The sequence below is a fragment of the Pseudorca crassidens genome, chromosome 9 (genome assembly GCF_039906515.1).
Source record: "Pseudorca crassidens isolate mPseCra1 chromosome 9, mPseCra1.hap1, whole genome shotgun sequence".
Classification (NCBI taxonomy): Eukaryota; Metazoa; Chordata; class Mammalia; order Artiodactyla; family Delphinidae; genus Pseudorca; species Pseudorca crassidens.
The window spans coordinates 64,127,237-64,151,847 of NC_090304.1; the positions used below are offsets into that span (position 1 = coordinate 64,127,237).

Below are 24,611 nucleotides of genomic sequence, written 5' to 3' on the forward strand. Positions count from 1 at the left end.
AGGATTGCTAAGAGGGATGCCAAACCTGTGTGTGCAAAGTGGAAACACACACACAAGTATCACCCTCTCTTTTTCATAAAAACATAGGCAAGATTTGCAAAACCAGAAGCAAGGCCAAAGTGCTGCTTCATCTCTCACCCTCAGGGATTCTACAGAAATTTGTAAGCTTCAATATGGTTTAAAAGAAAGGATAATGTTTTAATTGGACTGCTGCACTCTAAGACGTACCTTTTAAGGAGCATGTTCCAAAAGAACTAGTCTTGAGAGAGATTCTATGAAAAAACAATCTGGAGGCCAAAGCACATGGGCATATTAAAGGATCTGAGAGGTCTGGCTGGAAAGAAGCTGCTTTAACTGCCCGAATGTATTTAATCATGGAAATTTAGGTTGAGTCAATATTCATTAACGTCTATAAAACACATTTTGGGAAACTGCTATAAAGTTGTGAGAGTGACTGTTTTTCTCCTAAATGTTCCATAACGTAAACCTGAGTGCTGTCCTGCCGAAGAGTTCTCTTGGAAAGCTGTGTGCTAACTTCACTGATGCTGCTTTTCTTGAAATATTTTTAAAACTTCTACTTTTGGAATCCCCTTCAAAGCCTTTTATAAGCCATATCATTAATCCAAAAAGAATAATTTTATATATCATTCTATACTAGTATAAATTTAATAATGTGATTATTATTTTATTATATATTTTATAACTTATATATTATAATTATATAATTATAATTTAAGTCATATATAATATTATATATTAGAATATTATTATATATAATAATTATAATAGCCACTATTTGTGGAATGCTTATATGTGCTAGCCACTTATATACAGTACCTCATAAAAATCCTGTGAATCTGATCCTATTATTATCCCCACGTACCTAGGGTCTAAGGCTATGTGGCTGTTAACAGTGTGAGGATTTAAACATGAGGATGCCTGACTCCAAAGCCCTTCTCTTAACTACCCAGTTTTAGAGTTATTTGGGTCATGAGTGGAATTAGCCAACTTGCTCATTTTCCTAAGAGTTTTAGTAAATTGGCTGTCCTCTTAAAGATGTCTGAAAGGAGCTGTCAACTCTGAGGGCAGTTTCCAAGGAGGAAATGGTTTGAGAAAAGGCAGCATCAATGGAATTGGTATGCAACAATGCAGGGTGACTACTTTGATAAATGAGATCATTCCTCATTGCATTTTTTTTTTTTTTTTTGCGGTACCCTCTCACTGTTGTGGTCTCTCCCGTTGCGGAGCACAGGCTCCGGACACGCAGGCTCAGCGGCCATGACTCACGGGCCCAGCCGCTCCGCTGCATGTGGGATCTTCCCGGACCGGGGCACGAACCCCGTGTCCCCTGCATCGGCAGGCGAACTCTCAACCACTGCGCCACCAGGGAAGCCCATTCCTCATTGCATTTTAAGCTCTAGGCTTTGAGTACTAAACAAAAATAACAGTAGAGAGTATCATGGTAGTCTGAGGCTTCTGAGCACCCTGTGGCTCTGATTTTTCTGTGTCCTGGACCACAGCCCAAGTATAACCTGTCTCTGTCCCTGTCCCCAGAGACCTGACACTGTGGACTCAGTGTTGTCTAGCAGAGAATCCTTGGGGAAGCGGCCCGACAGCATGCTTTCATTTCCAAGGTCAGTGCTTTCCTCCACAGTTTCCTCCAGGCACAGCAATCCCTGGGGACCTATTGATGGAACTGGACAGTGTGTCACACTTGAGTTTTCTAGCTCATGCTCTCTCTCTCTCTCTATCTCTCTCTGTTGCTCTCAGTGCTCCAACAAATAAGAGTTTATTGCATACACTTTCTGTAGTTAAGTTAAAAGACAACGGCACTTAGGATACTCTTTTTTTAAACTATTCTTGGTTCCCTGGAAATTTTCATACTACCTCCCACCAACCTTAGTCCTTGCAGTATTAGTAAAATTCTTCTCACCTGCTAGGCTTTGCTCTACCTTTCACCCCTTCTCTGACCTAGTTTCTTCCTTGTCCTGCCGTCTAGACTACCTCCTCCCTGAGCTCTGTTTTTTACCACTGAAGCAGCTAGAAAGACAAGATACAGCTTCACTCCAAGAGCATAGTGGGCATTACCAGCAGCTGCTGCTGACAATGATTACAATAATGGTAATGATAACAATAATGATAACAATAGCAATGATAGTTATCTATGGAGCACTTACTAGATGCTAGGTATTGTTAAGCACTTTCTCAGTAGTCTTGTATTTAATCTTTACTACAACCATTTGAGATACATATTATAATTTTATTCACTTTATAGAGGAGCAAAATTAGTTGTAATTTTAAATCTTTTTTAAATTTTTAATTAAAAATTTTTATTGGAGTATAGTTGATTTACAATGTTGTGTTAGTTTTAGGTGTACAGCATGTAATTTTAATTCTTTTTTTTTTTTTAACAAGTGAAGTGACAGGATGCAGTATTAAAAGCACTGGAATAGGAATCAGGAGACTTGGGTTTTATTTCCAGTTTGTTCATTACTTACCCATTATTAGCTCTTAATAATGTTTTTAATCTTAATTGCTGTGCCATTAACTGCTATGCATTTTGGGTAAAGGAAGTTTAGGAAATAGTAACCAGCTTCCCAAAGTATTATTTTCTCTCTCTCTCTCTTTTTTTCTTTCTCATGTTTTTGAGTCTGTGACACCCTCTTGTGTTTGTTGGTTTGGAACAAGTCCCTCCTGGAAAAACTGTATGCCACAGACCTCAGCAAAATCAGTGTAAGGGGGAGAATAAGCCTTAAAGATTAATGAGTCCAATCCCCTCATCTTACAGATGAAATGGTTACAAAACTGAGGGGCCAATCCAGAAGTAAAACCATGGCTCCTGACTGTTTCAGTGTTGTTTCCATTGTAGCATGTTGCCTTACTCATTAAATATAAATCAGTGGTTTCCAAATAGTTTTCTTTTGATTATATTTTGGAAGGCAAATTTGGCTGTCCTCCTGGACATAGTTTGGCTTAAGCAATCCAGGAGGGAAATAATTGCAGTTAGTTAAGGAACAGAGATGGAAGTTCCTGTCAAGTAGCCTAGAAATGGACATGAGGACTCAAATATTCAAAACAACTGTAGGTGTTTCATTTATTTGAAGGCTGACCCTTGAATTTACTGCAAGTACCACCTCTGCCCCACCCTTCCTTCCCAACTCTAACCCAGCACTCCGTTCCTGAGACCAGAGAAAATCTACAACTACACATACCAACTAAACAAACCCCTTCCTCCCTTGCCTTTGCAAGTCCCTCACTTTTGCCTGGGGAGAGGATGGAGAAGTGGGGAGGAGAAAGAGGGAGGAGAGGAGTGGTTTTTTCTGGGCATACCCTGCCTACCAGGCTATGAATCCTTGCCTTCAAGCTATCCAATGACTACCTTTCACTGTTTCAGGCCTATGGCATCTGGTTACAGAACTAGAAAAGACAAATTCAAGCTGATATAAAAAACAAAACTTAAATCCAGGTCTTCAAAGCAATTTATCTATATAAAAAGGGGGAGGGTCGTCGTTGGCTCCCAAAGAGAATGAGTCCATGATTTGTACTTAGTAAATAAAAGCACTTGCCTCCTTGAGAGAAGTAGGCTTATTTCATTCAGAATCAGTGAGCAAGCATGGCTGCTTCTCAGAACTGGGAGTTTACACAGTCACTTATGGACAAGTATCTTGGTTCATTCCTAGGATTGAGCTCAAGGAGATGGAGAACAAACTGCCTATGGAGACCACTGCAGAAGAAGGTGGACAGAATGGACAAAGGAAGAGCAAGTTAAAAGACCAGTCAGACAAAGAAGAAGGCGTCCGAGGTAGGTCGATGATTTCTGGGTATAATCTGTCACTCTTTACTACTTATGAGCCAAGCCATACTGCTTAGCAACTCCTATGGCCAGAGTAAATAAAGTTAGTTTCATGAATAATCACTGTATTCTTCTCTCTAACAAACATCTTCTATTCCTGGAATCTTGTGTCTCACCTTAACCACTTTATGACTCTCAGACTCTTGAACTGTGACCTCTTTGCTGGCTCTGCACAGCTCAAAACTCAGCTGCCTGTAAGGTCCAGGCAGCTAACATAAATGCATGAACTGGGCTGGGTGTCACATGATAGGGAGACATGTGAGCATAAATAATAATTTTTATGAAAAATGAAGAGAGGTAGTTTTATATCTTTGATATCTGGCTTTATAGAAGATAGTGGATTCTTACATCTGCGTCTTCATATAATCTGGTGTGATATGTTGTTTTGGTTGAATCATGTGAAGAAAATCTTAGGACTTCAAAGACTTTTTGAAAGGGTCCTAGGGATCCCCAGGGGTTGCCAAACTACCCTTTGATAAAGTAGTCTAGCAGATTATTGATCTGTGGAAATGTGGGCCAAGTGGTAGCAAATTTTCTGATTCCTCAAGAGAAGCAGATATCCTGACATATGAAATCTATTGACAGTTAAATTTTGGCAACCAATTTACATTGAAACAAAAATGCTAACTGGGCCAAACAAAATATATATCAATGGGTAAACATTGGCTTGTGAATGTTGGTTTTGTGACATGTGGCCTACAGGATTACATACAAACTTTTAGCCTAATACTCACATGCTTTCATTCTTTAGCTTCATTTGTCACTGTTCCTTACAGACTCTTTCTTTGAGCAAAGTTGTCTATTTATGCTCTTCTAACATGCCTTGCCCTTCCTCAACTTCATGCTTCTGTTCACTCTTTTTCTCCTGCCTGGAATTCCCTTCCTTTTTTTACAGTCTATCCCAATCCTACTCTCCTCTTTGTACCCTTTTCACATCTCACTTCCTCCATGAAAACTCCTCTCATCAGTGGATTCTGAAGTGGCTTCTCTCTTCTTTGAACATTAGAGATTGCACCATTTATTTGAGATTTAGACATTCTGCATCATTGTCCTGAGTTGCTATTTATATAATGTGTGTAAATCACTTAGTACTGTTGGCAGGTGGTAAGACCTCCACAAATGACAGCTCTCATGTTTTCTGTTTATATCTTATTTTTCCTCTTCAGCTGTATTTATTGAAAGATCTTTAAGGGCAGAGACTTGCCTCTTTGTATTTTCTAAAGTGCCCAGCCAGAGCTTTGCATGTAATAAGTATACAGCAAAAAATATATATATTTTAACCACACTAGGGCAAGGGACAATATTTTAAAGATAAGAAAGTGTATCTTATGTGAACAATTTCCCTAGTAAAATTATGAGTTTTAAAAAATCTGTGTTAAGTAGAAACCGCCTATGTAGAGTTGAAAGGAAACTCACTTTCATTCATTCTACAGAGATCTTATCACCCAAGGTAATTCAAGATAGACAAGCTATCTCCCCCACCAAAGCAACAAATGTCAGTTTCCCGTACAAACTGGAGCAGAATGGGAGTGGTGGGAAGAATATGAACATTGAAAGGTAATACATTGGGTATTTCCTTTCTTTCTTCCTCCCTCCCTCCCTCCCTCCCTCCCTCTATCCCTCTCTCTCTCTCTCCCCCTTTCTTTCATTCTTTCTTTCTTTTCTTCCTTCCTTCCTTTCTTCCTTCCTTCCTTTCTTCCTTTCTTTCTTTCTTTCTTTTCTTTCTTTCTTTCTTTTCTTTCTTTCTTTTTCTTTCTTTCTTTCTTTCTTTCTTTCTTTCTTTCTTTCTTTCTTTCTTTCTTTCTTTCTTTTCTTTCTTTCTTTCTTTCTTTTTCTTTCTTTCTTTCTTTCTTTCTTTCTTTCTTTCTTTCTTTCTTTCTTTCTTTTCTTCCTTCCTTCCTTCCCTTCCTCCCTCCCTCCCTCCCTCCCTCCCTCCCTCCCCCTTCCTTCCTTCCTTCCTTCCTTCCTTCCTTCCTTCCTTCCTTCCTTCCTTCCTTCCTTCCTTCCTTCCTTTCTTTCTTTCTTTCTTTCTTTCTTTCTTTCTTTCTTTCTTTCTTTCTTTCTTTCTTTCTTTCTTTCTTTTCTTCCCTTCTCTCCCTCTCTTTCCTGCACTGGGTCTTCATTGTGGCACATGGGTTCTTCTTTGTTGCAGCGTGTGGGCTTCTCTAGTGCTAATTGTGGCACGTGGGCTCCAGAGTGCTCGGGCTCAGTAGTTGTGGCGTGTGGCCTTAGTTGCCCCGTGGCATGTGGGATCTTAGTTCCCCGACCAGGGATCGAACCCACATCCCCTGCATTGGAATGCAGATTCTTAACCACTGGACCACCAGGGAAGTCCCTGCGTATTTTTTGTGTTGCACTTTACTAAGTATATTTTCAAGTCCTATCTTGATGCAGGGAATTTTAAATAAGTGTTCATTGATTCATTCCTTCATCCACTATTCTTGATGCTACATTCTAGGTGCTGGGGATAATCAAGATGACCAGGGCTCACAATCTGTGGGAAAGCCAGAGTGATAGATTATGATTCAGTAGGATAAATGCTATGACAGAGGTGGAAACAAAGTAGCACAGAGGAGGAAACATTTAACTTTCCTTGTGGTTTTGGGAAAACCTGTGTTGTTTTCTGAGTGTGTGGATATTAAGATGTGACACAGGTTCATATTTAGATCAAATTGGAAAGCATTTTTGCCAAACATGGCTGGCACTCAATAAATGTTCTTTGAGCAAATGAATGTATTACAATTTATGATGGTCCTGTTTTCTTCTTATATCAGAAGATTTCTATTTTCTCCTCTCCCTTTGTGTAGGATACTTTTTAAGACCTCAGATCAGAAATTATGGTTCTGATAAGTATCTATTGAGCATCTACTATATATCTTTCACTGTGCTGTCAACTTTCAATTTATTAATGTCACAATATATCAGCTATCATATGTGTAATTTAGGTGCTTTGTGGATTCCTAAAGTCATGCTCAAAACCCTAGGCATGCTTCTTTTGAGTAATCTCGTTATGAAAGATAATTGAGAATTAAATGTCTAGTACTTTGGAATTTAGCTCAATCCAACAAACATTGAGCACCACTGTGTGCTGGGCACTGTTTGGACACTGAAGCTATAAAGCTATGAGACATAAAAGACGTATAAACCAACTTTCATAAACTTAGTCTTGTAGAGAGATTGAGGCTAAAGAAATAATGCCCGTGATGAAGATAACAAAAGAAAGTACAGAGGCTGCAAAGAGGAGGGAGTAATTATTAGGGATTCCTAGTAAAGGCTTTCTATAGAAGTTGACCAAACAATGTTTTTTTTTTGGTTTTTGGTTTTTTTCTGATTACTAAAGTAATACATCTTTATCACAGAAATTCTGGAAGAAATGAGAAAACCAAGAGATACAAAACAATCACCCATAACCCCACTAAATAGAGGAAACTTTCAGTAACGTTATGGGTGTACATCCTTCATTTCAATGCATATATAATATGTACATATATTTATACTTGAAACATATAGATACATTTTAAACAAAACTGAGATCATATCATATGAACCTTTGGTACACAACAAAAAGTGGTGAAAATTTCCCTATGGCTTTAAATATTCTAAAACATGAACAAATTGTTGCTCATCATCTCATTGATTAGACCTTTTGTTTAGCCCATCTCCTGTGGGATACTTAGATGGTTTTTAGTTTTTTATATTATAAATAATGTTGTATCAAATATAATCACACATAATTCTCTGCACACACCTGCGTATTCTGTAGGATAAAAACTTTGAAGTGAAATTTCGGAGATAAGGGATGAGCCCATTTTTCATGCTTTTGATACACATTACCAGTTATCCTCAGGAAGATTGTACCAAATTATCTCCCCAGTAGCAGTAATGTGAGGGACTGCTGTGTTCTCTACGGCTTTGCTAATACTAGACACTGTACCCTCCACGCACCCAGGGTAAAAGCTAAAGTCATTACTGTGGCCGTCAAGGTCCTGCCTGATCTCTGACCTCTCTCCTACTTTTCGCCCACTAACTCATCTTCCTCAAGCCATACTGAACACAGGCATGCTCCCACTTCAAGGTCTTAGTGCTCATTTGCTCTGCTAGGTCCTTTTCCATCAGATATCTGATTATTATTATTCCTTTACTGCCTTCAGATATCTGCTCAAATTTCACCTTTTTGGTGAAAACTCCCCTAGCCATTCTATTCATGATTTAATACTCCATTCCTCCAGCATTGCATGGCATTTATCATCACTGAACAGACTATAGAATTCACTCATTTACCTTGTTTATGGGCTGTCTACCCCCATCAGCATGTCAATTCCATGAGGACAGAGCTTTTTTTATGTGTATTTTGTTCTTTACTACCTCTCCCATGCTTAGAGCAGTACATATAGTAAACACTCAATAAATTTTTGGAGAATGAATAAATTTTATCCCAATTTCACTGAATTGGTAACTGAGACTTTGTAAGATTACCCAGCTTGTCTAATGCCAGTCAGCTTCTAATAAAGAAAGCTGGGCTTTGAACCCACTCAGGTTTATCTGATATAAAGCCTGGGTTCTTAACCTCTATACATGTAGATGCTCTAAAGAAAACCACTGAGATATTTTTCATTTTCTTATATTTATACTTGTTTCTAAAATTATCATTAATAATTGATGATAATTGATGTCAGACTACGTTAACTTTAATTAATGTTACATTGTTTTTTATAGATTACGATCTCTGGGTGGTCTGAAAAATGACAATGAAATGAAGCCTAAAATTTCTCCAGCCACTTCTTGCCAGTATCATAATAGGACAGGACAGGTACAGTGTCTTCAAAGAAACAAAACCCAGTCAGAATCTTCCTCTGACTTCTGTTTCTCAGAGAGAATTCTGGGAATTGCTCTTTCTTTAATATATGAGTATGGCTCAAGTACTCAGGACCCATAATTGGACTGGGATAAATCTATCTACTAGTCAAAATCTACTAGTTCACAGAAATAGGGTTGGAAAATCTCCACTTTCCAGTTGCTATAAACACATCTGTTCAGGCAAGAGTTTATTAAATCCTCTGGAATATTTGTGGGGTCTTCTCTGAAAACTCACTTGGCTAATATCTTTAATACTTCCTTTTATGAAGTGTACTTCTTGATACACCTAGCCTTTGGAGAGCTTGGGAAGGGAATGCACAGGCAAAAAGGTAAAAGGTAAAAATCAATTTGCCCTGAAACTTGGTGTTACAGGAAATGTGTTATGTATGCTTGCAACGAGCACAGCGGAATTCCCCATTGTACTACGGTGAGGAGAGGAAAAGGAGAGAGATGGAAGATGAGCTACTCCTACAGCAGTATCAGATGCTGAAAGATCAAGAGTCTGTCTTCAAAGAGCAGGTAGGTCAACACCTCGGTTAAGGAGTGTTTAACATGGGACAGGAGAACGTGATTATAAAACACCATTTAAAAAGTTCCATCGTGTGTCTGTACTGTAACATATTGAACCATTTACTTACTGCTGAACTAAAGCTTAGGTGGTGTCCAAGTTTTCACTAATAGTAAACAGTCTTGGGATGAATATCGATGCAGCTGATGTTTGTACGTGTCACTGATTCCCCCCACCACCCCCCCATGAAGACTGAGTTTTATTATTTATTTATTGGCCAGAGCGTGCAGCTTGTGGGATCTTCGTTCCCCAACTAGGGATTGAACCCGGGCCCCTAGCAGTGAGAAGGCCAAGTCCTAACTGCTGGACCACCAGGGAATTCCCAAGACTGAGTTTTAAAGGTGGAACTCCTGGATTATATAGCTTTATTTTTTTATTTCTCATAAAATATAATCCCAGTCAGGGCTTTTCCCTTCACATTCATGGCCTACCTCAAGTAAAGACAGAATGGCACCTTTGCATTTGCTTTATCCCAATTTCTGTGATCTCCAATAACTGGCCTTACTGTCCTCTCCTGCATTTGTGATACCAGAGGTAACCACTCATGAAATCTTCCGTTCCTTCTTACGATCCCTGTAGAGGTGGTGCCTGGAGCCCAAGAATGGGAAACAGAAGCCCACTTAAAAAAAAAAAAATCTATGAACACATCAGAAAGTATTTACCATTGCCTCCAAAAGGCAGGTTTCTACCTTGGTTGGGTTACCTTAATACAGTAGAATTAAATTTTTAAAAGCTCTATTTCAATATGTGATTTTTTTTTTCTCAAAGATGCAAAGTCTGGCTAGTAGAGAACAGAATCAAAAAAATGCTGCTTATAATCTTGGAGTTGCTGAAGCCATAAGAATCCACAAGAATGAGAAACCTGAATTTCATGTAAGAGTCTTTTCGAAATTTCTAGGGCTGATACCTGCCCTACTTGTGAGCATTTGGATCCACTCTCCGCATTGCACCAATTTTTTAAAAATGGTAGAGGTAAAAAGAGGCTTGTGCAAGGCTGAAGCTTCCTTCCAGGGCAGGAGTGGTCCAGGATCTGCCTCCACACCATTCACATTCATAATACAGTTCCTACTAGTCATGAGAGCATTTGTTAATGATAGTAATTTTCAACCAGGACCTGGGAGAGGTGGGGATAGGGACAGTATATTAAATTCCTGCCCCAGGATCAGATGATCTAAGTAGAGAACCAGCATCCCCTGGGAGCTTGCTGGAAATGCAGAATCTAGGGTGCCACCTCAGACCTCCAGAATGAGAATCTACATTTGAACAAGATACTTAGATGATTTGTAGTTTCCTTAAAGTTTGAGAACCCCAGCTTCAGAGGGACGTTGAGCCACCTGTTTTGCCATTGATTTAATGTTTCCAATCATGATGTGCCTACCTTTATTTCTGCCTGAATCTTCCTTTTTCACCTCACTATCTAGGCAGTGTGACACTCTGGACATACACCTAATAAAATAGATTTTCTTTATTCATCATCAAGCATTCATTGAATTCCTTTGTGCTGGCCACTCTGCTAGTGGCTAGGAATACAAAGATGAATAACACAAGGTCCCTCTCTAAAGTCTCAGGATAGTGGGGGAGAGAGATTTACAGAGACAAGAGTGTGATATACTAAATTCTATGATAAATCTTTGAACAGAGCAAAGAGGAGAGTCACTTAACCCAGACCAGAGATCTGAGAAGACTTCCTGGCATACAGGAGTTAGGTAAAGAAGTGAATGGAGGAAAAAACCTTCCGGGCAGGGGCAATAGGGAAGGAGGAAGAGGGGGCACCATGCTTTTGAGCTTTAGGTACTCTCTCTCTCTCCTCTTAGATAGATATAAGGTCCACATTATATATTTATTACTGCCTACTTTGTATCTCCTCTTTGTTATAACCGTAGATACCTTAAAGTGAAAAGGCCAGAACAGAAGTTTTGATTCCCCTTCTCAGACTGTTCTTCTCCCAGCCTTCCCATTTTAGCAAGTGGTATCACCAGCCAGACAGTTGCATGAACCCCATACCTAAAAGTGATCCTAGACTACTACTCCTCAGTCACCCACATCCAACCATCTGCAAGCCCACTTGCCTTCACCTCCAAAAGCCATCCAATATCTCTCTATGTCTCTTCAACATCAATGTCACCACCCTAATCCAAGTCACGTTAGAAGGCCCAACTTTTTTTTTTTAAATATTTATTTATTTATTTTGTTGCATTGGGTCTTAGTTGTGACAGGTGGGCTCCTTAGTTGTGGCACGTGAACTCTTAGTTGTGGCATGCATGTGGGATCTAGTTCCCCAACCAGGGGTCAAACCCAGGCCCCCTGCAATGGGAGCGTGGAGTCTTAACCACTTTGCCACCAGGGAAGTCCCAGAAAGCCCAACTTTTGCACTACTTCCCTAGTCAGGCTCTCTGCTTGCCCTCCTACAATCTGTTCTCCACACAGCAGCCAAGGTGATCTTTTAAAACTGTTACCAACGGGCTTCCCTGGTGGTGCAGTGGTTGAGAGTCCGCCTGCCGATGCAGGGGACACGGGTTCGTGCCCCAGTCCGGGAAGATCCCACATGCTGTGGAGTGGCTGGGCCCGTGAGCCATGGCCACTGAGCCTGCGCGTCTGGAGCCTGTGCTCTGCAATGGGAGAGGCCACAACAGTGAGAGGCACGCGTACCGAAAAGAAAAAATGTAAAACTGTTCACCAAAACAGATCATTCTCTGGTTTAAAGCCTCTAATGGCCTTCCACTGAATTAAAATAAAATCCAAACGCCTTACCTTGACTTATCAAGTCCTCCTGGTTTGGCCTGTTTCCCTCTTTGAGCTCATCTGCTCTACTCTCACCGTGCTCACTATGCCTCAGCCACATAGACCTTCTTTCTGCTTGTTTCCATCTAGTGTCTTTACACTTGCTGATCCTTCTGTATAGGACACCGGTCCCCTGATATTTGCAGTGGAGGTGATTCAGTCACCTCCCTAATAAAATCCTTCCTTAATAACCAGTTTAGCCCCATTCCCACCTGGACACTCGCTATGAGAAGAGCTTCATAGTACCTATCACTACCTTAAATTATCTGTGTGTGGTTTGCTTGTTGGCTGTCTGTCTCGTGCACCAGCATGCAGGCTCAATGAGCGTGAGGCTCTCTGTGGATCGCTGTTCTTGATCACGGCTGGGTTCCCAGTGTCTAGCGTGGCTAGGCTCAGAGCAGGAGCTCAGTTTTCCCTCTTCCACTTCCTCGCAGTCCCTGCTCATGCTTCTGCACTCACTCAGAATTCCTCCTCCTTTCAGTATGCAAGTTGTAAGTACTAGCGGAGGGCCTACTCCGTGAAGTCCTTTTTCGTCTCCCTCTCAGTTCTGCTCAGATTCATCCCTGAGCGTACTCATATGATTCTGTGGGTCACTAGCTGGTCAATGTGTTGAGGTCTGAGCACACATTATAAATTAATCAAGGCTTTCTGATTGATTTTAGTCTTCTGAATGATTACCCTTATTCTTTGTTGCTTTTTAGTATTCTTGAATAAATGAGTTGCTTCTCTTTCATTCTAGAAATCCTTCTTGTTTGATAAACGGCCACTCAGTCCTGAGATTAATGCTCTTAAGCAAGAGGAATATTCCCAAAGTCTCCTGAAACAAATGTGTCACAGACGGGAAAAGGACATAAAGCAAAGACAAAACAGAGAGATGATGGACCGCCTGGAACAAGTGCAGCTGACAGAGGAGTGAGTCTAGCCAGACATGCTCTGAAAAATGGATTCGGAATGTTCACATGATGCTTCTTTCCATGTGGGATTGGATCAGCGTTGGTAGTTTCATTAGCACAACTGTAACCAACTGAGCAAACTAACCCAGCTAGCAGCCAGTACCATAGCCTAACACTTCGTTAGAAACATGGAAAAGCCAGCATTATTAGAGTAATCGTTAGAGTAATGATTGCTGTCTATAATCATTTTAATTACAGAGTATCGTTTTGTATTGTTTTGTGATCACTAATCTTGGTAGACGGAGGAAGGGACTTGTCTTGAGCAGGCTTCATTCCCAGCTATTCCCAGGTAGCCTCAAGGCAAAGCTGAGTGGTATCATAAGTATGAAGTGTGTCCTATGGAACCTGAGGGCAGGAATGTATGGGGGACCCAGGAAGACTGGAACCAGGAACTAAAACCCATATAAAAAAAGCTTTCCGTCTGCTCACACCCCAGCTCCTTAGCTGACATTGTCTGTATTCCAGCTTACAGTTGGATGAATTTCAGTCTCAATTCCAAATTTTCAGGAAAGAGAATCTGATTGGTCCTGCTTGGGTTATCTGAGGCCTGGGGTAGGGTCAGGGCCACAGAGTTCAAACATGCCTAAGTGGGCCATACTTCTGCTACTGAGGTCAGGAGAGCAATTAAGGAGGCTACTATGGTGTGAGAGAAACTCCTAAAACAAATAAGAATCTAGTTTCTGTGACCAAAAAACTATTTCCATAAAATGCATATGTTCCATTATATTCACTTTACAGATCATGTGGAGGTTGCATATAATAGATTCATTTTATAATAGGAAAGACCGCTCTTCTTAAAAAGGAATCTTATGATGAGTCATTGTATTGCATGCAGAGACACTTCCTGCTTTCCTATCTAGATTTTTTTAAGCATGGGGGGAGGAGGGGTGCCTGTCTTAATGATAGTGCATTTGGACTATATGGTTGGTCACTTGCTTATACCTGCCCATCCATCCCTGTCCAACACATTGTCCACTAGCCTATGGATTTGAATTACTCTTTTTTTTCTTAAAATGAAAGCTCCTAGAAGGAAATATCACTTTTCATCAGGCTCTTATTCCTATTAATATTTATTAAACATGTTTTGTTGATGTTAATCTGTATTACTAAACACTCTATAACAAACTGTGGTCCCACCTTCTCTTATTCATAACTGCCAGACTTGCTGCGCAAAGAGCCAAATATATAAAAGATAAGATGGAAGAAACACAGTGTTACAAGAGAGCTTTGGATGCACAGGTAAGGGGCCAATTATTCCTTTAAACTTTTTCAGGGTTTCAGTAGCATTCTAAAAATATGTATAAATCCTGTAACGTTACGAATACTCGTATGTGTTATCCATTTGGTGGTTCTGAGGCCCTTGTTCTTTCCTCTGAGGTGCTGGTTTTTACTGTGCTACGGCCTTGTGCATTAAGTCTATTCCCTGGTATAATTATCATGTACCTTATGTGTGTCCCCGCTTCAGATAAAGAACAAATGCCCTCAGCTGCCCATGTTTGAGCCAGACTCTTCTGAGCCTATCTTTGGTAAGGAGGAGGGTGAGCCGATGGTGGAAAAGCGAAAGAGAGAACAGAATTACATGAAGCACCAGGTGGAGGCAGCCGCTAACCGCAAGAAGACAGCCATCTTGCACCAGCTGGTGGACCAAAAGTGGGATTTGTTGATGCTTCAGAGGACACACAAAGAGTAAGACACCCTGGATCTTTTCCTCCTCCTCTCCTCCCCTCCAGAGAAGCAATCATGATAGTGAACACATTGAGGACTTACTATGTGCAAAATATTATTCTAAGCTTGTTATGTGCTTTATCTCGTTTCATCCCCACAATTCACCCTATGAAGAAAAGTTATTAAATTAGGGCTTCCCTGGTGGCGCAGTGGTTGAGAGTCTGCCTGCCGATGCAGGGGACGCGGGTTCGTGCCCCGGCCCGGGAAGATCCCACATGCGGCGGAGCCGCTGAGCCTGCGCGTCCGGAGCCTGTGCTCCGCAACGCGAGAGGCCCCCCCCACAAAAGTTATTAAATTAAAAACAAAGTCATTTTTAAAAGAATATTATGTATTCATGTGTATATAAACATATTTATACACATATATAATGTAAGATAAACAATAATTCCCAATGCATTATCTTTTTTCATATTCTTTTCCATTATGGTTTATTATAAGATGTTGAATATAGTTCTCTTGTTGTTTATCGATTTTCTTTATAGCAGTTTGTATCTGCTAATCCCCAACTCCTAATTTATCCCTCCCCTACCCCCTTTCCCCTTTGCTAACCGTAAGTTACAAACAAACTCTCTCAATCCCACTTCTCCCTCTACTTACCTTTCCATAGTTTTCTTTCCCTTTACAGGACAATGTCTGAAAAGAGTTGTCCACCCCAGCACTGTCACCTGGAAATACAATGTGAGCCACAGATGTACTGTCCTGCTCAAGTGGACACAAACATGAAACTGAGGCCCTTTCCCAACCTCCACTAAACCCCTTCTTCAGAGAACCGCGCGTGTAGTAAGCTGTGCTGATGTTTGCTGGTGCAGGGGTGCCGAAGGTGTCAGGGTAGGCAGAGGAGGACTTTATGCCATAGCAATGCACAGTACCTTTAAACTCAAACATCAGACACCCACTGTTTTAAAGTACCCATTGGTTACCCCACAAATGGGGAATTTTTTAAGATCCTGACCAGCCCTCAGCCTTGTAACATCTCCTAGGCTCCTCTTGTCTTCCCATTTCCCATGTTTCCTACTCTCCCGCTTCCACCCTCTGATTGCCACAGAGAACTACAGTTTCTTCTTTGTAGATGTTCAGCAATTTTCAGATACTTGATCAAAGTTCTCAGGAGTTCCAAGAGGGCTTCTCTTCAAAGGAATCTCCTCTTTTAAAAAAGCAGTTGTACTTATAAAAAGAAAAAAAGTTATTATATTAAAATTTTATAAATTTTACAAATGGTCAGTGGGATGGTGCAAAGATCTGTTATGTTCTATAGCAAGTAGGCTCAGACCGGAATATATGAGTAGAATAATTGGGTGAAGGTGGGAGGATATTGTGATAAGGGTAGGGTTGGATTGGGGTAGAGAGGTGAGAGTAGTTAAATGCATGGCTTTTGGAGTCAAATCAGATGGGGGACTGAGTCTTGCATCAGCCCAGGGCAATGTATACTTGTGTGTCTGTACTGTTTGCTAAGATACTGAAATATTTCCATACTTCTTGATTAACAGCTGTTGCCCCAAGCCCTACAAGTGCATCCCTGCTTCCCAGGCTGCTCCTGCCCCTCCCTGGGATCCCCCATCCCACATCTCCATGATCTTTTACCGAATGGATGACTACCTGGGGTCTCCAAGACCACTTCCGGTCTCCATTCTGATAGATTGATATGCGGTTCTGCCATTTTACTAGTTGTGTGGGATTGGGCAGGTTACAGCCCCCTGAGGGCATTGGTTTCCTTATCAGCTATTAGGGAGAATACTAATACTACCTCCAAGGTGGTTAAGGGTCAAATGAAGTTCTTGTAAGGAGCTTGTTTCATAGCAAACAGCTGCCCCTTGCCCCGCAGTGGCTCTGCCTTTCCGAGCATGCTGCCACAGCCAGATCTGGGACCCTTTGCATGTGTTGCGGAGATTATTGCAGTTTCCTCCTCTGCTCCTTAGCTTCTCTGGCTGTTCTCCTGAACGTGGAGTTAGGAGGGTTTAAACTCTGTCACTTCCAGACTGTGTGACCTGGACCATATCACACATGGGGTCTTTGAGCTCTCTTTTCCTCATATGAAAAATAAGGATATCACACCCGCCCTGCCTATCCTCACTATGACGATTAAATGAGATTATGTATGTGAGAGCATTCTGGAAACTTCAGAGCTCTGATCAAATACAAACTATGGTCGTTATCTGGTTATCTCTTTTGTTGGAGTTCTGGTCGTAAACCCCCGTTTTTATATGGATTAGATCCTTGTCTTTTGTTTCTATATCCTTTACTGATTATTCCATATTCTCTTCTCTTTTCTTTCCCAACTTCCCCATCCTCGGTCCATCTCAAGATGTGATCTTAGGTCTTCCTGTGGCAACTAGAAGGTCACTTTCTTTCAGAGGGAATGACTTAGTCTGTGTTTTACTTTTACTTGTTTTACTTTTTTTTACTTGTTTTACTTTTTACTTGTTTTACTTTTTTTGCTTTAAACTTTTCTGCTTCTGTTTTAAAAAATATAACAATTCATGCTCATTAAGTCAGTTAGTGGAGAGATTAAAAAAATAAGGCTAATAATCTCCCCTACCGAGTAGTCAGTGTTAAGTTTAGCCTTCTACATTTTTTCCTGTTCTCTATAAATATATTCAAGCAATATACACATATATATTTTTCCTTCCATTTTTGTAAATGAAAATGAGGCCTGTGAAATCTTACATATTACTCTGCAACCCAACCTTTCTTTAACCTAATAATGTGTCATTAATTTGTATTTAGGTCAGTACCTATATATGAAATTCATTTTTCTTTAATAACAGCATACTATAATATGGATTATATAGTTTAACTTTTGCACCATTGATGAACATTCACTTTCTTTCCAGGTATTTTGCTATTACAACAATTCTGCATTAAGCATTTTTCTTATTTTTCCTTATACTGGTTGTTCTGTTTCTACTGGATAAATTCCTAAAAGTGAGGTTGCTGGATCAAGTGTATTTTAAATTTTAAATACTACCAGATACTGACACTTTGCTTTCTAAAAAAGTACAGCAATTTGCTTCCACCATCAGTCTTGGGAGAATCCTAGTTGCTTCCCCTCTAATCTTACTTCGTGTTCTTACTTTCTAGGCATTTAAAGTAAACTGACTTTTAAACCTATCCTTTAAAGAATTGTATAACAATGGCCAAAAAGCATATGAAAGGATTCTCAACATCAGTAATCACTGGGGAAATACAAATCAAAACCACAAAGAGATAGCTGCTCATTAACAAATGGTTTCCATGCTCTGTGAGAGTGTGGGGGTGACCCTTATTCAACTGTCAGCTGTCATCATTTGCACTGTTGGAACTAGAGGTCATTTAACATTTAACTCTATGTGTGCCTCTCTCCAAGATAAGAGGTATTCCATGTTTTATTGAATATTTACTTATGTGCACCTGTGACACAGGGATTCTCTACTCCAGTGAATAAAGGTGGCAAGGTAGGAATGTGAGATTTAAAATACGGCTGTGTTTATATTACACAATTTAATAATTTAATTCCAATAATATAGAATGCAGGAATGCCAACTCTATGGAAGTCTGAATGGAGTAAGCAGTCAGCAAATTGTTCATGTTTTCCCCTGCAAAACACCTATGCAGATGTAAGAAAATGTCTTTCACTATTTAGGATATATATATCAGTGTGACATACATGGATAAGATGGCTATCTTTTTTTTCTATGTTTTTTTTTTCTGAAAAGAAAACATTTATACATTTGCAGAATAGTGTAATAAGATTTCATAAATGCAAAGATAAAATGTGTTATCATTTATCTTGGATTATAATATCTGTGGTTTAATTGCCTTGTGAAATGTCCAAAACAAGAACAATTATATATTTTTCTTACACCACATACACCATGAAACATTTAACAAGTACTTCTTTTAGACCATTCAAAAGGTTAGGAAGGAAGAAAATTGTCTATTCAGTATTAGATAAAACCATTAAGATGTGAATATATATGACGTAAAGAGGAAAGATAAAGGAAACTAGAACTGGCAAGGAAAGAGAGAGAGAAAGAGAGAGGGAGAGGGAGAGAGAGAGAGAGGGAGACTACCTCACATGTGTTAGGATGGCTATTATAAAAAAAAAAAAACCAACAGAAAATAGTAAGCATTGGAAAGGATGTGGAGAAATAGGAACCCTTTATGCTGTTGGTGGGAATGTAAATAGATATAACCACTATGGAAAACAGTGGTGGTCCCTCAAAAAATTAAAAGTGGAATTACCATGTGATTCAATAACTCCACTTCTGGGTATATATCCAAAAGATTTGAAAGCATGATCTTTCAGAGGTATTTGCACACTTATGTTCATAGCAGCATAATTCATGATAGCTAAGAAATAGCAGCAACTCAAATGTCCAACCACAGATGAAAGGATAAACAAAATGCAGTATACACTTACAATGGAATATTACTCAGCCTTAAAAAGAAAGTTCTGACACATGCTACAATGTGGATGAACCTTGAGGACATTATGTTAAGTGAAATAAGCCTGCCACAAAAAGAAGACAAATACTGTATGACTCTGTTTATATAAGGTAATTAGAGTAGTCTAATTCATGGAAACAAAGTAGAATGGTAGTTGACAGGGGTTGGGGGAGGGATAAGTAGGGAGTCATTGTTTAATGGGTTTAGAGTTTCAGTTTTGCAAGGTGAAAAGAGTTCTAGATATTGATTGCACAACAGTGGGAATATAGTTAACACTATATATCTGCATGTTTAGAAATGGTTAAGATAGTCAATATTATGCGGTTTTTTTCTTTTAATTTAATTAATTAATTTATTTTTGGCTGCGTTGGGTCTTTGTTGCTGTGCACGGGCTTTCTCTAGTTGTGGCGAGCGGGAGCTGCTCTTCATTGCAGTGTGTGGGCTTCTCATTGCGGTGGCTTCTCTTGTTGCGGAGCACGGGCTCTAGGTGCCTGGTCTTCAGTAGTTGTGGCATGTGGGCTCAGTAGTTTTGGCTCACAGGCTCTAGAACGTAGGCTCAGTAGTTGCGCACAGGCTTAGTTGCTCCGCGGCATGTGGGATCTTCCTGGACCAGGGCTTGAACCTGTGTCGCCTGCATTGGCAGGCAATTCTTAACCACTGCACCACCAGGGAAGCCCCTATGCGTTTTTTTTTTTTAACTACAATTTTAAAAAACGGTGAAAAGATAAAAAAGGTTATGAAAAAATATATATAATAGGTACCATTCCGTCGTTGAACTCCCATTGTGTGATAGGCATTGGCGCTTTCTGTATATTATCCTACTTAATCTTTATAGTGACCGCACAATAGCTACTGAATCAACGCTTGTTAGAGGATAATGGGGCCATGCTATTTTAGAATAAGTGAACCAGCACAGAGCACATTACAGTATTTTATCGGCGGGTCCTGACACCTAGTGGCGGTTGGTACCTGTAACACAAGACCCTTCAGAGTAGGCAGGCTAAATCAAGGGTCACATTTAGTGAAGTCCCTTCCAGAATTTAATGAGAACTGACTGTAAGAGTTTCAGTTTGGCAAGAAATAGACACATTTATATTGAACCAGGTTTAAGGTGATTCACAGAGCTGTGACTACATGTTTAGAGACCAGTAATAGAAACACTTAACATTGGGAATGCTGGAACACTGTGCTTGAAGAGAGATATTATACTGCAGTCATTTCTTTGATGATGTGACCTTCACCAAACACGTTTTTTTTTTTTTTTACTCTTCTTCACAACGTTAGATATTTTCTCGATTTCATTTTCTTTTGCTTAGTCATTTCTGTTTCTTTCCCCCTTTCTAACCATTCATTCATGCACCTGTCTACTTTGTCTTGTAAAACATCTGGCAGAACTGGTGGGCGGACTACTGACAGCTGAGAGGCTGGACTGAAAGGAAGGAAGCAAAGTATAGGAAATCCATTTGAGATGAATCTTCAGATCAGTTAAATTAGCCTCAAAGGAAATTGATGGCTTTAAAGGCTGAATGTGTTAATTGGAAAAAGGTTTTAATCCTGCTAATTTAAACCAGGATTGAAGATGAAAGGTCCTAGACCCACAAATTATTTGCTAGGAGTTTCGCTATGTTTTTACAGTGTTCATGCCCCTTAGTCTATTTCAAAGAGTGGAGAACAAAACCAGGTTTTCTGTTTAACTTAGCATGAAAGGAATGGGGCTCCTAAGGTTGGTGCACGCCCTTCCCAGTATTATGAATGGAATCTCAGACTCTTCTGTTCTCTCTAGGCACTTGGCAGACAGAAATGCTGAGCTTGAGCGAGTGAGCAGAATCTACCAAGACTTACAGGATGACTGGGAAAGGAGTGCTGTCTTGAAGAAGCAGCGGGACCTGGAGGAGAAGGCTTTCCAGCGGTAGTAGCTGACTGCACCTGAAAATCCCCTCTGCATCTTGTTAGTTTCCTCTAATCAGGGATGGCAGATAGGTTTTAAGTGTCAGCTTCAGTTTATTAGGGGTGGCTGCCTAGAGACCTTTGTGAGAAAAGAATTCTGGGTTCAGTGGGAAATACTGCTATGGTATGTCAGAAATGTCCGTTGTGGACATGGGATGGAGAATGCTGTGTTGCATGTTATATATTTGCCATCTCTGCCCTAATCATTGCCTCTGTGTAGTAGCTTCATTTTCACTTTGTGGAGGTTAGGGAGGCCTGGGGCTGTGTGCGAAGGAGGGTGGGAATTCTCTTTGGAGATAATTAGTTGGAAATAGGAAGAAAGTGTTTCTGTCTGAACACCTCTAAGGCTTATGGGATGCTCTCGTAAGAGCAGAGTCAAGGGGTTGTGGGTAAGATTGGCAATTGGAAAAGTGAGATGCCCAACCAAGAACGTCTTCCTGAAATGTATTATATCCATGCTCACTTTCCCCAACTATCTATTTACAATCTAGAGTTGGGGAATCCAGATGTTTTGGAGAATTAACACTAACTTTGGAGAGGCAGCTAATCTTTTTGCCTTACTTTTCTTATTTCTAAGATGGGGAAAGTGAACATTTGCCTGGCTTGGCTAACACAGGAGTTTGGGGGATCAAATAAAGAGTTGGAAAATTATTACACTTTCAAAAATTAAAATACTTTACAAATGGAAGGTGTGATTTCATAGAATGTTGAAAACTTGAAGAAACAAAGTCTAGGCAATCAAATGTTATTAAAACCTGAATATACCAAAATAATATTCAATATGCCAATTATCAATGAATTCTTATCATAGAAAAAATTGTTATAGTGGATCTTGATCTGAAACTCTCCTTTTCCTTTTAGATTTTAAGGCATTTCTCACCTGTCTTTCTAATGGGTAGAACCCATATTTTGTGACAATGAAAGTATGACAGATGATGTGGAAAATAAGTTCCAAAGGAGAAGTGATGTTGTTTGGCCTAGGGAAGAGGAAGGGAAAGGGGAATTGGGTATTTCAAGCCATTTTCTCAATGTTGTGGGAAAGAAGGTAGAAGGCAATGAGATTAGTGTCAGGGAGGGAGATTTTAGTTGGATTTTGGAAGAAGGCTTGGCTAACATGGTGATAAAGGGTAGAGGAGACATGACATAACCTTGAGTGGCAGGATAGCCCAACTGTTCCACGGACACGGCAGAGCAGTCCTCTCACCTGAAGACCTAGGCCAAGTTGTGGGCAGGGACTCAAGTGGACAGCACATAGGAAGGAGGAATTGGTTGGTGTTAAAAAGAAAACAAAGCAGAAGCAAAAACAAGGTTCACCTGTATGCAGTTTAGCTCATGATACTTGGTCCCATCGCCAAGGCAAGCCAGGTAGGTCTTCCCCTGCCTACTGCCAAGATTGTCCTTTTTCTTTCTTTCTTTTGATTTTTTGAATTTTATTTTATTTTCTTTATACAGCAGGTTCTTATTAGTTATCTATTTTATACATATTAGTGTATATATGTCAGTCCCAATCTCCCAAGATTGTCCTTTTTCCTTTGAAGGCTGTCATTGATGCTGCTTTTTACAGAATCCCACCGTGTAGAAATTTTGATAACGTAGGGGAACACATCAGGGATTGTGCACATCCTGCACAATCAAGAAAAACTGTTGAAGTGGAAAACCAGTCACTGTCATCCCTTCATCTCTGCTTCTAGCTGCTTTCATCCTCTTTTTCTACGTCTTCACTTCCTCTCCTGCCCTTAACTCTCCAGAGGCCTCTGGCCCCCTGGGACTTTCCATTGAAGTCTACGCTTCATTGTCTGCTGGGGTGTTAACCAGCAGCTTAATGGCTTGATCTCCCTCTCAAATGCTGTCTCCCGGGGAAGCCTGACAGGTAAAGGCGCATCCACGGGACAAAGCCACAAATACTGAGGCTTTGGAGTCACCATCCCATTCACGCTGGCTGAGTGACCTTGGGCAAGTCCTGTGTTCTCTGAGGGTTTACGTGGGTGTGGGGGGAGGGCTGGGGTCAGACTGTTGTGAAGGCACCATGCAGAGCCTTTTATTCACTAAGGAAGGAGGAGAAGCAGGAGACGCCCGGCCTGGGGCGAGCAGCAGGTAGCAGCGTAGAGGGGAGAGACTACAGGTGGGAAATCACAGGTGGGCCGTAAGCTCCTGGAGAGCAGGGACCAGGTGTGACTTTTCTTTTGTATCCCTTCCATTGCACCGGCTTCCAGGCGAGGCATCCAGTAAGGACTTGGGGACGCCGGCGAATGACCCCTTCTTCTGCCTCTCCACAGGGCCCCCAGCAAGCTCTTCCTCCTGGACCAGTGTGAGAAGTATCGGCGGTGCAAGCAGTGCCAGAGGCGACCCTCCAACGTGGGCAAGAGCAACGTGTGGCCCCTGAATAAGTACATGCAGGGCTCCCTGCTGTTTGTATAAAACCCAACGTCTGGGCCTGCCTTTCCTAGGGAAAGTTTTTCTTTTTTAAACGTGCAGGGGTGATGGTGAAACTACATATTTGTACTTCAGAGGAGAAAAAATTATTGTGCCATTTGGGTGCTTTCAGGGGTAGAGGGAATTCCTACAGACAGGTTCTCCCCACCTGTCCTCCTCCCATCCCGCCCCAGACAACCCTGCCGCAGTCAGGCCTGAGAGGCGCGCCCAGCTTCATTCTGGCTGAGGGGGTGTTGCTGACCCAGCCCTGCCACTCCCTCTGTGACTTTGTCTAAGAAACTTCATCTTTTCCTCATCTATAATGAAGTGTCGTAATAAATACTTTCTCCGTGTTTGGGCATAACGATTCATAGTGGTGAATTTTTTTTTTTTTTTTTGCGGTACGCGGGCCTCTCACTGTTGCGGCCCCTCCCGTTGCGGAGCACAGGCTCCGGACGCGCAGGCTCAGCGGCCATGGCTCACGGGCCCAGCCGCTCCGCGGCATGTGGGATTTTCCCGGACCGGGGCACGAACCCGTGTCCCCTGCATCGGCAGGCGGACTCTCAACCACTGCACCACCAGGGAAGCCCCATAGTGGTGAATTTTACCACCCCTCCCCCAACTCTCGATATTTTCCAGGCCTGGGGATGTGTGACCCTCCCAAAGGTAGGTTAGGCCATTTGCCTCCAGTGGCCAGTGCAATGCTTCTTGAATTTTCTAGCTGATAACACACCCGGGACTTGTTGGGACCTCAGGGAATATTTTTCTCTTGGTGATCTTCCGGCCAACCATTCCACCATCCAGGCATTTCTGCACCACGATCGACTGTAGGTTTGTTGTGTCCTGTGAGGGGAGCCTGGCTGCCTTGCCAGGGTCCATCTTCTTCTCTCATTGCTTCCCTCGCATCTATTCTTAAGCTGTATGTGCGGTGGAAGAGGAATAGCTTCCTGTTGAGGGACTGGTTTTCAGTTCAGGTGTGTGTGTTCTCAACCACAGCTTGCTTCATTTGCCTCCACCCTTTGTCTTTCCTCTCCCTGCCCTGTCCTAACACCTCAGGTACAACAATTAACAAAGCAGAGTGATGTCTAGA

The 24,611-nt window shown here is 41.1% G+C and overlaps 1 protein-coding gene across 3 annotated transcripts in view; it reads left to right on the forward strand.

The window, feature by feature from the left end:
• The window catches only part of CCDC81 (coiled-coil domain containing 81), a 39,782-nt gene extending 15,906 nt beyond the window's left edge, over nt 1-23,876 (forward strand). Inside the window, exons 6-16 of one of the 3 annotated variants that reach the window (XM_067750638.1) lie at nt 1,555-1,634; nt 3,681-3,802; nt 5,287-5,410; nt 8,570-8,663; nt 9,083-9,229; nt 10,047-10,151; nt 12,799-12,971; nt 14,173-14,251; nt 14,478-14,698; nt 20,946-21,110; nt 23,386-23,519. In XM_067750638.1, coding sequence (XP_067606739.1) covers nt 1,555-1,634; nt 3,681-3,802; nt 5,287-5,410; nt 8,570-8,663; nt 9,083-9,229; nt 10,047-10,151; nt 12,799-12,971; nt 14,173-14,251; nt 14,478-14,698; nt 20,946-21,075 — 1,275 coding nt within the window. In that variant the 3' untranslated portion in view covers nt 21,076-21,110; nt 23,386-23,519. Of the gene's footprint in view, nt 1-1,554; nt 1,635-3,680; nt 3,803-5,286; nt 5,411-8,569; nt 8,664-9,082; nt 9,230-10,046; nt 10,152-12,798; nt 12,972-14,172; nt 14,252-14,477; nt 14,699-20,945; nt 21,111-23,385 lie in introns of all 3 variants that reach the window. The other 2 variants (XM_067750636.1, XM_067750637.1) reach the window with 2 other exon arrangements.
• Nucleotides 23,877-24,611: the final 735 nt, after the last annotated feature.